Genomic DNA, 15,835 nt, shown 5'->3' on the forward strand with positions numbered 1-15,835 from the left:
AAGAGCTAGAAGAAGTTGAAGAACCAAAACCCAATGAATAAGAGTAGGATGGGTGTGAAAGATTGGTGTTGTGGGTGTCTGGGTGAGTGAGGAGTGGGTCTCTGTCTAAATTGTGACGCGGTTGAATGAAATTTGATACCAGACCACAACCTTTCACGCCTTTTATAAATGTCTGAAAGAGTTGGCGTTACCCTAAAAGCCCACACCCACAGGTCCCACACACACCACAATTCCTATGTAGGCTAGGTTTATAATATTATTTATTTTAATTTCTGAACGTGATTCACGCGCTCTTCCAGACTCTCACTCACTTTATTTTTCTCCTTTGACTTTGTTTTTGTTTTTCTTCTCAGAGAGTGCAAAGTTTAACTTGGGCAAAAAGTTTTCCGTAAATCATTTTACGAGTATTATTTAGAATTTAAGATTTTGAAAATTAATAATTATACACATTTTATAATTTAAGTAAATTAATAATATTATATTATTATATCACATAATATTACAATCACACATAATATTTCTCCAAATTTTATTTTAGTGGGTGAATTTTATTTGTTTTGAAAGCTAAGGCGCGTGACCCATGATTGCGGACTCGATTGCAAGTTTACAGCTACAAGAAATGAGCAAACACAGTGTTACAGTTGGTGATTGATTTGAGTAAAAATTGGGAGGATGATGACAAGCGCGTAGAAACATCAAGCTTTTTTAGATGATGACCAAAGCTTTAATTTGGGTGTTAATTTCTGGCACTGCCTGTTATACTGTGATTACTTTAAATTTTGGTCTTTACCTAGATTTCCTTATTGTTAATAAGGGTATGAATCACGTTCACTTATGATAATGATAGATTAAAATACAAGTTCTTTTTTAAAAAAATTAATAAATTATGCAGCTATTATGCTTCTCATTTTGGTTAATATTTTAATTATTGAATTAATTAGGATCTCATCCGTTTTCAGACTCAAAGCTAATTTGAACAGTTGAATGCATATAGATATCACTTATATTATTACATTCTCACGTTTTTGTTGGGGGGTGGTGGGGTTTTAAACCCATCCTTCAGCAATTACATAATAGTTTTGAGCTCATGAGCCATTGTTGTCATAGTGGAAATTTTTGGTGGTCAATGGTTGTCTTGATAAGCGAAGGAAAAAATTGCCAAATATTGTGGAGTGTGTGTTTGCAAATTCTCATTTTAAGCAATTGTATATTATTTTCGATAATAGTGTCAATGGTTGCGTATTTATATAATTAAATTGTATCAGTCTAGGTATTACCGTATTAGTATAATTAAAATATATAAACCACAAATTAATATAATTGAAATTAGTCTTAATTTAAAGATGATCAAAATGAGGCACCGGATCCAAAATCATTCTTTATTATTTTAAAATACTCACGATCATTTCAGCTCTCCCATAATGATTTATTCGGAACTTTCAGACAAGAGTTGTGTCCTATTAGTTTCGTTTATTGTTTGGACAAGGGGCTGTTGGAGGTACGTTTCTTAAACTATATATGTTAGGAGATTTGCAAATCAAATTTATTCGATTAAATTATGTTTTACTGTTTTAGCTTTGAAAGTCTTGCTAAAATTGTCAGTGGTTTCTTAAACATGTGGATTCTTCCGCTCACCATAATTATATTTTTGTAACTGAGCACACTGACTCGTAATATATAATATTATTTTTTGAAAATCACAATAAAAAATTATACATCTAATTTCATGCAATTTAAAGCGTTTCAATTACAATAATTGTAGACCAAAAGACAAAAGGAAACGGTCAAAAAGTTACTTCAATATTATTCTTCAACCAAATGTCCCTCTCTTTGTCTGAAATCATATGTATGTTCATATCAGCCCTTGAAATCATAATTAATTATTTTGTTAAAAAGAGATTATAAGTTCAAATTCTCTTTAAAAAAACATAATTAGTTGGAGATTTCCAAAGTCATTACATTTAGGAGGAGCTGTTATGTTGAAGAAGTTTAGAATATATCCAATATGAAAAACCACGTACATTGATTGAAATTGTCCATTGCTTTAGCTGCAAGCATTGGAGTACAACCCACACTCCCACTTGAGCTCACGGGCCACGCCACAAAAAGTTGGATCGCACACAACACACTCGAGAGTTCTAGATATTACATTATTATCAGTATATGAACAAATTGTAAGCTTTACAGTATTCATATATAGTCAAATTAACTGACCTTATTGTGGAATAAAATTAAAAAATTAATTTGTGTTGCCACACTCTAAATCAAGACCAATGATTATATATATTGATTGTTATTAATGTGTGGTCGAAATTCATAACAGTCTAAACATCTTAAATTGCAAACTACCAAATAACAAAATGCCACCCTGTATATATAATGAACCTCTTAAGATATTAGTAAGAGATATTTAACTATATATAGCTAGGTCTTTACTCATATTTTCTTATCCACAAAGCATGAAACATTTTTTTTTTTTGGTAATTATAGGTTGCTTGCATATGTCATTACATGACAGTTACACGCATTACCATTACCATTACATAATTTAATGTTACCGCGAACATAGCAGTTACATTCGTTAAAAATTAATCATAAACTTATAAATCTCCTAAATTATACTAGGAAGATGTTATTTGGCCAAACTTTTTCTTCTAAGTACTTCCTTTTCAACTTATCTACCCTTCATACATTTGACTCTACAAGTAAAAAAATAAAAAATTTAAAAAATAAAAAAATAAAACTAGTGAAATAAATTGATGCCACGTAAATTAGAAATAAAATAAATAAAAAAATAGATGGGGCATTAATCATTTTCCCTGCCCTATAAACTCAAATGACTCTTAACAAACCTAAACAAAAATTATGAGAAAAAGATCAAAAGATAGTAAAAACAAGTCTAGCTGATCAATAACTGAAATGATGCAATGTATAAAACGCTGAAAATTAAATCTTTAAAATTTTAAATCACTGAATGCACATTTATGAATATAATAAACAGATGTCAAGAATTATTAATTATGTATGCTAGTAAATATATAGGATCAATTTTATATAAAATTGTAATGACCTAATGATAAGATATACAGCCATCTATATTTGAAAATACACCAACTTATGTGTCCATGATTAAACCATGGAAAAAAATTATATATGCATGCATGTTAATTTTATATTAAATTGTTATATTTGTAATTAAAATATTGTTTGGAATATAATATTTATGGGTGAGAACAACATTATAATTGCATAAAGTTTCTCTCACACACAAAACTGATAAGTGAGCAGGAGACATTCCTCCATATTGTATACAAACTATCAGTCATAAACAAGCCAATTGCCAACCTTCATGAAATGATCACCTGTTGGCGCCTATATATTTTATTAGTTTGACCCTTTAATTTTGTCCCCAACTCGATCCCTAGTTTTGTTATATTATATTAATTGCTGAAAGTTGACTTGCATACACTGACACTGTGCATGAAAAAAGTCGTAAAAAGAGCACATGAACGCAGACAAGGACCAATATAATATATGTAGTCATGTAGACTACACGTAGTTTCTTTACACGTTGTATATATTAATTTTATATATAATGTCATGCATGCATTCTAGAATTGTAGAAAAAGCTAGCCAAAGCTGCGGGCTGCGGTCATCATATTGCATGCGCTTTCCGACGGTGGACATTATATTGGCTATATTCTAGGTAGCTTATAAATCTCATTGACTGCTTTATTTATTGTAAGTTAATTTCTCGAACTTAGGTTTTTTTCTTTTTTGTTTTTTTATTTTATTGGTGATGGCCTCATGGGTTGACTAGCTTCCTTTCAGTTGATCAGTTAAGTCTTTCACTGTATCTTCTCCCAACTTAAGGATGATCATGTCACTACAAGAAAAAGAGGGAACAAAAGGGATCTCGATCAGTTCACAATTGCAATACCCGTATTGAGCCCTCTTTGTATTTGATATCTAATATTGCATAAAAAAGCAGCCACCTATTAAATGCTTAATTATTCTATAAGCTTATATAAGTTATCAAGCTAGCTATTAAGTGACTAATTTAAGAATATGTACACTTAGCTTTATAAATATATGAGATTAGTCTTCAACACAAACCACCATCCCTTTGACCAAGCTTGGGTTATAATGTAAAATACCCTTCAAAAAAAGCATAGCCCGTCCCTTTGTTCCACTTGGCTCTCTATTGAGCCAATCACTCTAAGTATTGACTCATTTGATGGGAAATGGATTCTCTATTTGTTGTTGGAAGGATCAATGAATTCCTCACAATCTCCAAAGAGATTAAGTTGACCATTCACTTAGGGTCTTTTTGGATTTATAGATTTAGATTTGGATCTCAATCTATGCATTTGAAATCCATATATTTGAAAGGGAAAATTACAGGAAAATGATTCCAACATATGTGCTGGAGCCAGATCAAGACTCTAAAAGTGCATCCGTCAGAACTACTACTTCACTTAAGTATCAAACACTACAATATTATCTAGCAAAGCTCACCAATTTTTTTTGGTAGGAATAGATGCAATTGCTACTATTGTTAGTTTGTATTGCCCATTGCCACCCTGCAGTCACTATAGAGCATGTTGGAGGTTGGTGATGGGGTGGCAAGGGAGCTAATGCTACCCAAATGTAGGAATGGTGGAATCTTCTACCAAAACATGCCATGACAGCCTGGAAGAATGTTCCTCACCAATGCTACAGTTAGTTGGTTTCAATTTTTCACCATATCTAATGAGATTGCTATATTGGTGGAGGATTGATATTATTAAATAGATATGTCATGGATTCTTCTACTATCTTGTTAAAAGTGGGTTAGGTAGCTCACTAATTCCAACAATAGCATACTGCATTCTCACCTTCTTGGTATTGGTTTTTGATTTGGTTTCATTAATTAAATGTCCTTCACCATGCAAAAAAAAAAAAAAATAACAATGCTTACTAATTAATAGTAATGAATTTTCATGTAACCTCAAAGGAACACTACTAATTAATAAACTGCTCATAAAATCTGAAAACGCATACTTGAACCAAAAGTAACTTGCATTACACACATATATCTGTTGAAGCCTAAATTACAAAACATTCTATCAGTTTCCTTCAACATTCTTACAACTAAGAACATCTAAAACAATTAAACTTGGTCAAGCAACAGCTCCAAACCCGCTACAAAATACGTAGATACCCTGCCAGTTTTCACAAAAATATGACCAAGCTTTCACCATCAATATCATCCCCTTCAAGATCCCCTTTCATGAACTCAAGATCCTTCAATACCATCAATCTCACAGAACTACAAAATGAAATTTCTTTAATTGTACCAAAAAAATAAATATATAAATGCCCCGGTAATTATCAAGAGTGTACCTTAAACATGCAACTTTATCCTCTTGATTTGTTGTTGCTTCTATAGTAACTCCCTCTGCTTCAAGAACACTATTTACAAGTCATATAGTGCATATCTATTAAATTTACTGATAAACAAACTTTTTTGTTGTACTTATATATATAGAATTAACCAACAACAATACTTAGCCCTTGTGCATCATCTAAAATCTACACAAATATATACACCAATATATAAACCATGCAATGTTGAATGTTCCATATTGATGTAGAACAAGAAGTGGATTCGAAGCTTGAGGACCGGACCTCTCCCCAGAGGACCGAACCTCTAGAAACTCACCATTGAAGCCATGAAACTGAGGACCGGACCTCCAGGAAGCCTCCATGAACCTAAGGACCGGACCTCCAAAACCTCCAGCAGCTCCTAGCTTCACCATGAAGACCGGACCTCTCCGAGCAAAATCTAATACTTCATATTCCTTTTATTTTTGAGTCTCAGAATTTACTACGAAATTAAGTGTTTGTTTATAGCCACAAAATCATAAGGAAATTTATAAAACATAAATAAATATAAACATATCTAAAAAATGAAAAAAAAAAAAAAAAAAAGATTCACAACAAATATAAACAGATCAACTCTCAAACTCTTGTGCATAAGAAAGAAGCTCGCTTTTTATTGTCCACAACATGACTCAAACTCAGTTCAACTATGACAGAGGTCTCTTAGAAATTAGGGATCTTGGACAAGGCAAAAATTAGGGTTCATGGTGGGTCTCACCATAAATTTTTCATATCCTTCTTCGGGTGGTTCAAAGGATGTTCTTAAGATGATGATGATGGCGACAATAGAAACGACTTTGAAGATAGAAATTCTTCAAAGCTTCAAATTTGAAAGGAAACAATGAAACATAATAGTTACAACCCAAATCTTCCTCTAAACACCAAATCTACAAATTGTAATAATTTTCAAAATCCCGAAACCCTAGAAGAAAATTTCATGATTTGAGAGAGGAAGAGAGAAAATATTTGTTTACCCGTGTGTGTCCTCTAAATTGTATCCATGGAGAATGCAGGAGAAAAGATCTTGGGACATAGTAGTGAGAAGGTGTGAATCTATGTTTCCATTGGGTTGTTGAGCAATCAAAAGGCAAGAATAGAGAGAGGAGGAAGAAACTAGTTGATTGAGGTCCATGTCGCCGACGTTGGCAGCTGGACGGCGAAGAGATGGCCAGAGAGAGCTCACAACAGAGGAGAGAGAAGAGAGAGAAGATAGAGAAAGAGAAGTGGGTGTGCGGCTGCTTCAGGACTAAAATGAGAAGAAAAATGTTGAAGTTAGGTCTTTATAAACAAAACATAACTGACGAATTTACTAAATTGCCCTTTAACTTAAAATACCCGAATTTACAGCCATGAAGCAGAGGACCAGACGTCCACCTTAAGGACCTGACCTCCAGGAAGCCAACATGAAGCTGAGGACCGGACCTCCACCTTGAGGTCCAGACCTCAAGAACCTCCAGCAGTCAACACATTTTACAGCAGCATCCTTAACACAACTAAGACATTCAAAACATGTATAATCTACTGCAATCTTAACACAAAATACAGTTATGCCAACAAAAGTCTAAATATAACCACAAAGCATTCCATGTTGGTAGGAAAGCAACAAGTGAAATTGTACAATTACTGATTATCATTGATTGTTTATCGCTTACCTGATTATTGGTCCTTTCAAAACTTTAACAGTCGGACCAACTAAGAACTAACTTCTACTGAACACAACCGACCCCTCTGGTTTGTGTAGCAGGTGCTTCCTCATTCACGCACAACCCAAGCACAAAGAGGAACCACAATTTCTGAAAAAACCCAGGTCTAGGTGCCACAAACATGAATAATGGTAACCATAGAAGCAAAAAAACCCATGAATTTCCCCTACCTATGCGCAACAATAGCGGAAGGATTAAACCCCAGTTATCTGGCAATAAACAACCCAAAGGGAACCCACTTTCCGATGGTGACTAGAGGAGGAGCAACCCTTTAATTTGGAGATTTGAACCGATCGGCACTTTCTGGCGTGAGTGTTGACATCCACCGATGCTGGATCCTATTTGGTTTGGGGGTGGGAAGAAAGAGATGTTGCCACTAGGGAACCACTGATTTAACTAAACCCTTTTTTTAGTTTAAATTACTGACTAGCCACAATTTAATCAGCACTTCAGACAAATTAGTTGAATATGCAATTACTATCATGTCACACTTAGTGATGTAATCACTAATAATAAACATTAGTGAACAGCCACATTATCAATTAGCACCCTCCCAACTTTAGTTGAAATCATTGGAGGCCTTTGGCCAAAATTGTTGTAATGAAATAAGGTTATTATGTCACATTCGTTACATTTTCAGTCAAAAATATTAAAATATTTATAAAAATAGAAAAAATAACACTAAAAGAATAAAATTAATAAATAAAAAATAAAAAACAAACTAAAAGAAGCAAAAGAAAATTAAAAACAAACTAAAAAAGAAAGAAATTAAAAACAAACTGATGGAAGTAAAAAATAGAAAAAACTAAAAGAAGAAAAAAAAAAAAAAAAAAAAAAGGGAGGAGGAGACGAGGCTTTAGGGGGAAGGTGGGTGTGACGACTGGGTTGGGGAGAAGGGGGTGCGACGAGACTAAGGGGGGAGGGGGTTGCGACAAGGTTGGGGAGGGGGGAGACGAGACTGGGTGGGGAGGGACTTCAATTCCCCATTTTTTTAGTTTTTTTTTTTTAATATTTTTCTTTTTTATTTTGTTTTTAATTTTTTTTCTTCTTTTTATTTAATTTCATCTTTTCTTTTAGTTTGTTTTTTATTTTTTATTAATTTTCTTCTTTTAATTTTATTTTTATAAATATTTTAATAGTGAGAAATGTCAATTACGTCAATTTTGACGAAAAGTTTAACGAATTTTGACGGAATAACCTCATTTGACACTTAAGTGAAGTAGTAGTTCTAATATATGCACTTTTGAAACAAGAGTTCTGATATGGCTCCGACACATAAGTTGGAGTTCTTTTCCTCTAACTTTCCCTATTTGAAATTCTGTTTTTTGGATAAAAATTTAAAAGTGAGGATTTCAGTTTAAGATATATATTTTTTCTTTTACAATCATAAATTTGTGATAGAAGAATGATTTCTCTGTATTGAATTGGTAGCAATGGTACATCGATATATACACGGCTATAGCTAGAGTTACGGTAAGCGATCCACAATCATAGGGATTGGGAGGTCCTAGTTTAGTAAGTAAATAACAAATTGATGATAATAAAATATTTACAAATATTTTCCTTAACACTCCCCCTCAAGTTGGAGAGTGAATGTTATGAAGTCCCAACTTGCCGCTTAAAGAATTGAAACTTTCTCTTCCTAGTGCCTTTGTGAAAATGTCAGCTAGCTGCACCTTTGAAGGAACGTAGGAAGGAGAAATCAATCCAGCCAACAGTTTTTCCCGCACGATATGGCAATCTATCTCGATATGTTTTGTTTGCTGCTATGTACAGAGAAGCCTGATTTTCACAGTGCAAAGGAGTATGGATGTGTTGATAAACTCGCAAATCACGCAATATGTGTCTCAACCATGTGAGCTCCAAACACGTAGTGGCCATGGCACGATACTTTGCTTCTGCTGATGACCGAGCAACATTTGACTGTTTCTTGGATTTCCAAGAAATAAAAGAATTTCCCATAAAAATACAATAACCTGTGATGGATCTTTTGGTTGTGGGACAGCCAGCCCAATCAGAATCATAGTAAGCTCTTAAGGTGAGATTGTTACCTGCTGGAAAGTACAACCCTTGGCTTGGGGTGCCCTTAATGAAACGTAGCACACGGAGAGCTGCTTCCAAACTAATAAAAAACATAATTTAATGAACAAATTGTAAGCTTTACAGTATTCATGTATAGTCAAATAAACTGACCTTACTGTGGATGCTCTAATCATATACAAGCAAAAAAAAAACAGTCTAATCTATGGAAAATATAAGCTAAAGGGTCCATGCGTATAGTGATGAAAATGTTCTTTTACTAGATAATTTAGTAACATATATATATATAGAATAGGATTAAAAATTTTTGTTGCCACACTCTAAATCAAGACCAATGATTATATATATTGATTGTTATTAATGTGTTGTCGAAATTCATAACAGTCTAACAGCATAAACATCTTAAATTGCAGACTACCAAATAACAAAATGTCACCATGTATATATAATGAACCTCTTAAGATATTAGTAAGAGATATTTAACTATAGCTATGTCTTTACTCATATTTTTCTTATCCACAAAGCATGAAACATTTTTTTTTTTTTTTGTGGTAATTATAGGTTGCTTGCATATGTCATTACATGACAGTTACACGCATTACCATTACATAATTTAATGTTATCGCGAACGTTGCAGTTACATTCGTTAGAAATTAATCATAAACTTATAAATCTCCTAAATTATACTAGGAAGATGTTATTTGGCCAAACTTTTTCTTCCAACTTCCTTTTCAACTTATCTGCCCTTCATACATTTGACTCTACAAGTAAAAAATTTAAAATTTAAAAAATAAAAAAATAAAACTAGTGAAATAAATTGATGCCACGTAAATTAGAAATAAAATAAATAAAAAAATAGATGGGGCATTAATCATTTTCCCTGCCCTATAAACTCAAATGACTCTTAATAAACCAAAACAAAAATTATGAAAAAAAGATCAAAAGATAGTAAAAACAAGTCTAGCTGATCAATAACTGAAATGATGCAATGTATAAAACACTGAAAATTAAATCTTTAAAATTTTAAATCACTGAATGCTCATTTATGAATATAATAAACAGATGTCAGGAATTATTAATTATGTATGCTAGTAAATATATAGGATCAATTTTATATAAAATTGTAATGACCTAATGATAAGATATACAGCCATCTATATTTGAAAATAAACCAACTTATGTGCATGTCCATAATTAAACCATGAAAAAAATTATTTATGCATGCATGTTAATTTTATATTAAATTGTTATATTTGTAATTAAAATATTGTTTGGAATATATATAATATTTATGGGTGAGAACAACATTATAATTGCATAAAGTTTCTCTCACACACAAAACTGATCAGTAATTAAGCAGGAGACATTCCTCCATATTGTATACAAACTACAGTCATAAACAAGCCAATTGCCAACCTTCATGAAATGATCACCTGTTGGCGCCTATATATTTTATTAGTTTGATCCTTTAATTTTGTCCCCAACTCGATCCCTAGTTTTGTTATATTATATTAATTGCTGAAAGTTGACTTGCATACACTGTGCATGAAAAAAGTCGTAAAAAGAGCACATGAACGCTGACAAGGACCAATATAATATATGTAGTCATGTAGACTACACGTAGTTTCTTCACACGTTGTATATATTAATTTTATATATAATGTCATGCATGCATTCTAGAATTGTAGAAAAAGCAAGCCCCTATTGGGCTTATTCTAGGTAGCTTATAAATCTCATGACTGCTTTATTTATTAAGTTAATTTCTCGAACTTAGCTTTTTTCTTTTTTGTTTTTTTATTGTATTGGTGATGGCCTGATGGGTTGACTAGCTTCCTTTCAGTTGATCAGTTAAGTCTTTCACTGTATCTTCTCCCAACCCAAGGATGACCATGTCACTACAGGAAAAAGAGAGAACAAAAGGGATCTCAGTTCACAATTGCAATACCCGCTATTGAGCCCTCTTTGTATTTGATATCTAATATTGCATACAAAGCAGCCACCTAGCTATTAAATGCTTATTCTAAAAGCTTATATAAGTTATCAAGCTAGCTATTAAGTGAGTAATTTTAGAATATGTACACTTAGCTTTATCAATATATGAGATTAGTCTTCAACACAAACCACCATCCCTTTGACCAAGCTTGGGTTATAATGTAAAATACCCTTCGAAAAAAGCATAGCCCGTCCCTTTGTTCCACTTGGCTCTCTATTGAGCCAATCACTCTAAGTATGATCGACTCATTTTATGGGAAATGGATTCTCTATTTGTTGTTCGAAGGATCAATGAATTCCTCACAATCTCCAAAGAGATTAAGCTGACCATTCGCTTAGGGTCTGTTTGGATTCATAGATTTAGATTTGGATTTCAATATATGCATTTGAAAGGAAAAATTAGAGGAATATGACTCCCAATATATGTGTCAGAGCCAAATCAGGACTCCAAAAGTGTATATATCCATCAAGACTACTATTTCATTTAAGCATCAAATAAGATTATTCCGTCAAATCCGTTACATTTTTCGTAAAAAATATTAAAATATATATTTTTCACTATTAAAATATTTAGAAAAATAGAAAAAATAACACTAAAAGAATAAAATTAATAAAAAAACTAAAAAACTAAAAGAAGAAAAAAAAAAAAAAAAAAAGGGGGAGGAGTAGACGGGGCTTGGGGGGAGGTGGGTGCGACTAGGCTGGGGGGGAGGGGGGTGCGACGGGGCTGAGGAGGGGGGGTTGCGACGAGGCCGGGGGGAGGGGGATGTGACGGGGCTGGGGAGGGTGGGGAGGGACCTCCCCTTTTTTTCAATTTGTTTTTAATATTTTTCTTTTTTATTTTGTTTTTAATTTTCTTCTTCTTTTTGTTTAATTTTATTTGTTCTTTTATTTATTTTTTTATTAATTTTATTTGTTCTTTTAGTTTTTTTTTTTTTATTAATTTTCTTCTTTTAATTTTATTTTTATAAATATTTTAATATTGAGAAATGTCAATTATGTCAATTTTGACAGAAAGTTTAACGAATTTTGACGGAATAGCCTCATTTGACGCTTAAGTGAAGTAGTAGTCCTAACGAATGCATTTTTGAAGCAGGAGTCATGATCAGAATCCGACACATAAGTTGGAGGAGTCAATTTCCTTTAATTTTCCCATTTTGAAATTCTGTTGTTTGTACAAAAATTTAAAAGTGAGGATTTGAGTTTAAGGATTTTTTTTTTAATAGTTTAGGAATGTGAAATATGATTTTTATATCGACTCATTTTATGGGAAATGGATTCTCTATTTGTTGTTCGAAGGATCAATGAATTCCTCACAATCTCCAAAAGAGATTAAGTTGACCATCCACTTAGGGACCCTTTTGATTCATAGATTTAGATTTGGATTTCAATCTATGCATTTGAAATTATGTTATTTTGATAAAAATTTAAAAATGAGGATTTGGAGTTTAAGAAATTTTTTTTTTTAACAGTTTAAGAATACGAAATATGATTTTTAGTTTCATATATTTAGCAATATCACATAAATATTAAAAAATAGACAATTAATTACAAATTCAAGTCTAGCTTGGTTAAGAGTTTTATTTGTGTACAAGGGTTCAAACCCTAGCGACCACACCTTTGTCATTATTTTTAAGAAAATAAAATATGGAGCATGGAGGAGATCGGCCGGGGTGGTGGTCCTTGGTGGTGGACGGCGGCGGCAATGGTGATTGGTTGTGGTGGTTGTAGACGACGGTCGGTGCAAGTGGCCAGTGGTGATGGTGGCCGGCACAGAGAGAGAGAGAGAGAGAGAGAGAGAGAGAGAGAGAGTTATGGTGAAATTTCAAATAACTAGTTACATAAGTCATTTGAAATCCATGGAATTTGGCCTATAAAATTCACCCTCAATTTGGGCCAAAACCAAATTCCCTCTTTGAATTGAACCCAAACATAAGGATTTGGATTTGGGAACCAAATCCTTCCAATGAAATCCTTCAATCCAAATGGGCCCTTAGTGAATACCATATATAATATATATATCTTCCGGGTTTTTTTGGAATTCAACACACCTTACGAGGAAATTTTGTCTTGTTATAGCAGTATACGTTCTATTGTCTCCTTAGAATAATCTTAGATGTGGTTTTTATGTCTCTAAACAGTTTCTTGAGATCAAACTTCTGTCCGGGCTCCATATCATGGATAAAATTGTCATGACAAACTTAGAAAATGACCTGGTCATAACAAACTTGACCTATACTCACAGCTGTGAACTTACAAACAAACTACTAATTAAAAACTAACCAAATTACAGTTCTTAACATTTCTAGAAATTATAGACGTAATATCCATAGCTTAACGTGTAAGTACACCATTTAAGAAAAGATCATATCTAGTGGACCTATTTAGTTGTGGAGTTTTATCACAAAAGTTCTTAGTGCTATTAGTTGTAGACCACACACTTTTATTTTGTAGATTTTTGATGTGGAATTCTATCCACATTCATAATTTGTAGTGAACCATGCACACACAACTCCAACACAAATCGGGTTAGTGGGTTGTAAATCAAGTTTTCTATTATAAAATTTAAATAACAGTAGTTTTTAATCTTTTTACAATGGAATATACATACCTATTAAAGAAAGGAAATTTCAAGTTATGGGTGTCCAAAGTAAATTTTCAAGTGTATGTACAATTTGGGCCAGCAATGGGCTTTCTCATGAGTTGGGCCATTCTAAAGTGGGGGGAATCATCACTATAAAAGCCTCTCAATAAAAACAATATTTAATTTCATGGGAAGCGCAGCACATGCTTCCCAGTTCCACAGCAGATATTCTTCATCCTTGTCTCGACCAACACCTAATTCGTTTCTTTCCTTGTTAATTTCTTTGAGTATTTTCGATAACCTTCATGCAATTTCTTCTTCCTTTTCTTTCTCAGAGGACCACTGCGCGTGCCATTCACGCGCTGTCCTCCTCCACCACCTTCGGTTCTTGCAAACAAGCTTGGTATTATCGTTGCCTTGGCCTTGACCCCTAAACCCCAACTCTCTCTCTCTCTCTCTCTCTCTCTCTCTCTCTCTCTCTCTCTCTCTCTCTCAGGCTTCGCTGTAGTTTGTTCATTTGGGTGTGTCTGAAAATTCTCAAAGAGAAAAAAAAGAAAAAGCGAAAAAGAATGTTGAAGAAGAATGTTTTGGAGAGAATTACGTCGCAGAAGCAGAAGAAGATTAATAACGATGTTGGTCATCACCCACATCAAAACCTGAAGAAAAACAGGTTCTTGATCACAGTGAATGTTGTTGGAAGCGCAGGGCCAATAAGGTTTGTGGTGAACGAGGACGACGCCGTTTCTGGAGTCATCGACACTGCGCTCAAATCCTACGCCCGCGAAGGCCGCCTCCCTGTTCTTGGCTCCGATGTCAACGATTTCCTTCTGTACTGCTCTACTAATGCAGGATCTGATGGTATATATTATCACATGCATGCACACATACTCAGTCATCGATTGCAAACAAATTTGTTTCATTATTTTCAAATATTTCATGCTAATAATATGCCTCTTTGTCTTTATTTTGATCGAATCATAGACGTATTAATTGTATAATTTTGATTTTGATATTTGATGTTAGCTTGATATGCATTGTTTATCTATTTTCGGAAGCCTTAAACTTTTGAAATTGAACATAGTATAGAGTTGCAATTATAATGCATGTTAACATTTACATGCTTCTGCCTTTCTATCGTGATAGAGTGTTAATTGAATAAATATATACATTATTGACTTATTCTTTGAAATTTTAAATTTTCAAAGTCTAATAATTGTCTAACATTCTGTATAGGCTAATATTTACTTTGTTAATGGGCTCTTACATTATGAATGTTGCATATCTTATAAACCAATAATTTCTTCTCTTCTAAACCAAATTGATCCTAATTTGCATTTGCATGTAAGTTATTCAATGAATTCCTGTTTATTTAATTATCTTATTAATTGGAGCTTATACTTTGTAGCTCTAAGTCCATGGGAAACAATAGGATCTCATGGGGGAAGGAACTTTGTGCTGTGCAAGAAGCAGAGGCCGGTACAGATTGCAAATAGCACAAAGTCGAATATGATACCTCCAATTCCAAAGGGATCATCATCATCGGTTAGTAGCTGGAAGGCATGGCTTAACAAATCATTCACTTTCAAGATATCATCTCACTGAGACACCTTCTCAATTTCTCATGCATGTATCGGAATATGATCATAATTAATAATCTAATGGTTTTAGTATTGAAGTATCTGAGACAATTGAATTATGAAAGGTTTTCTTCTTTGTGAATAATTTAAATATATGGCTTACTTCTTACTTCGGAGCCGGATTCTTTTGGCATATTTTTTACTTTTAATTGAAATATTATATGCTTCAATTCTAATTTATATTCCTGGCTTATAATATAGCTAGAAAGGGATGCCTTGATGAATTAGTGGGTGGAGGACTAGGAGGTTTGTTTAATGAAATTTCTTTGCATTCATGTATGGGATAGAATAAGAATATTGCCTTCGCCAAAATAGAGGCTAAGGTTTAAAGGTTCTTCTTGGCGTAATATCCGCTCCAGCTAAGAACTCGTCTAACTGCAGAAACCACTTTATTTATCATTTTAGAAAACTATGTTGAGTTTGAAAAAAAAAAAATCTTAATTAGAATTTAATAT

General features: G+C 33.2%; 1 protein-coding gene across 1 annotated transcript; it reads left to right on the plus strand.

Annotated features, from left to right (window-relative positions):
- The first annotated feature begins 14,295 nt into the window (after nt 1-14,295).
- Nucleotides 14,296-15,489, plus strand: LOC147286393 (uncharacterized). Its single transcript, XM_086242001.1, has 2 exons — nt 14,296-14,601; nt 15,149-15,489. The coding sequence occupies exons 1-2, from the start codon at nt 14,313-14,315 to the stop codon at nt 15,343-15,345; spliced, it is 486 nt and encodes a 161-aa protein (XP_086098127.1). The 5' UTR covers nt 14,296-14,312; the 3' UTR covers nt 15,346-15,489.
- Nucleotides 15,490-15,835: the final 346 nt, after the last annotated feature.

The sequence above is a fragment of the Dryas octopetala genome, chromosome 4 (assembly GCF_963921425.1).
Source record: "Dryas octopetala chromosome 4, drDryOcto1.1, whole genome shotgun sequence".
NCBI lineage: Eukaryota > Viridiplantae > Streptophyta > Magnoliopsida > Rosales > Rosaceae > Dryas > Dryas octopetala.

What these genes read in the sequence shown, in the direction of transcription:
- LOC147286393 (XM_086242001.1), top strand. Translation starts at nt 14,313, where the DNA reads ATGTTGAAGAAGAATGTTTTGGAGAGAATTACGTCGCAGAAGCAGAAG. An exon ending in TACTAATGCAGGATCTGATG is followed by an intron (nt 14,602 to 15,148) that starts GTATATATTATC and finishes TATACTTTGTAG; the next exon opens with CTCTAAGTCCATGGGAAACA.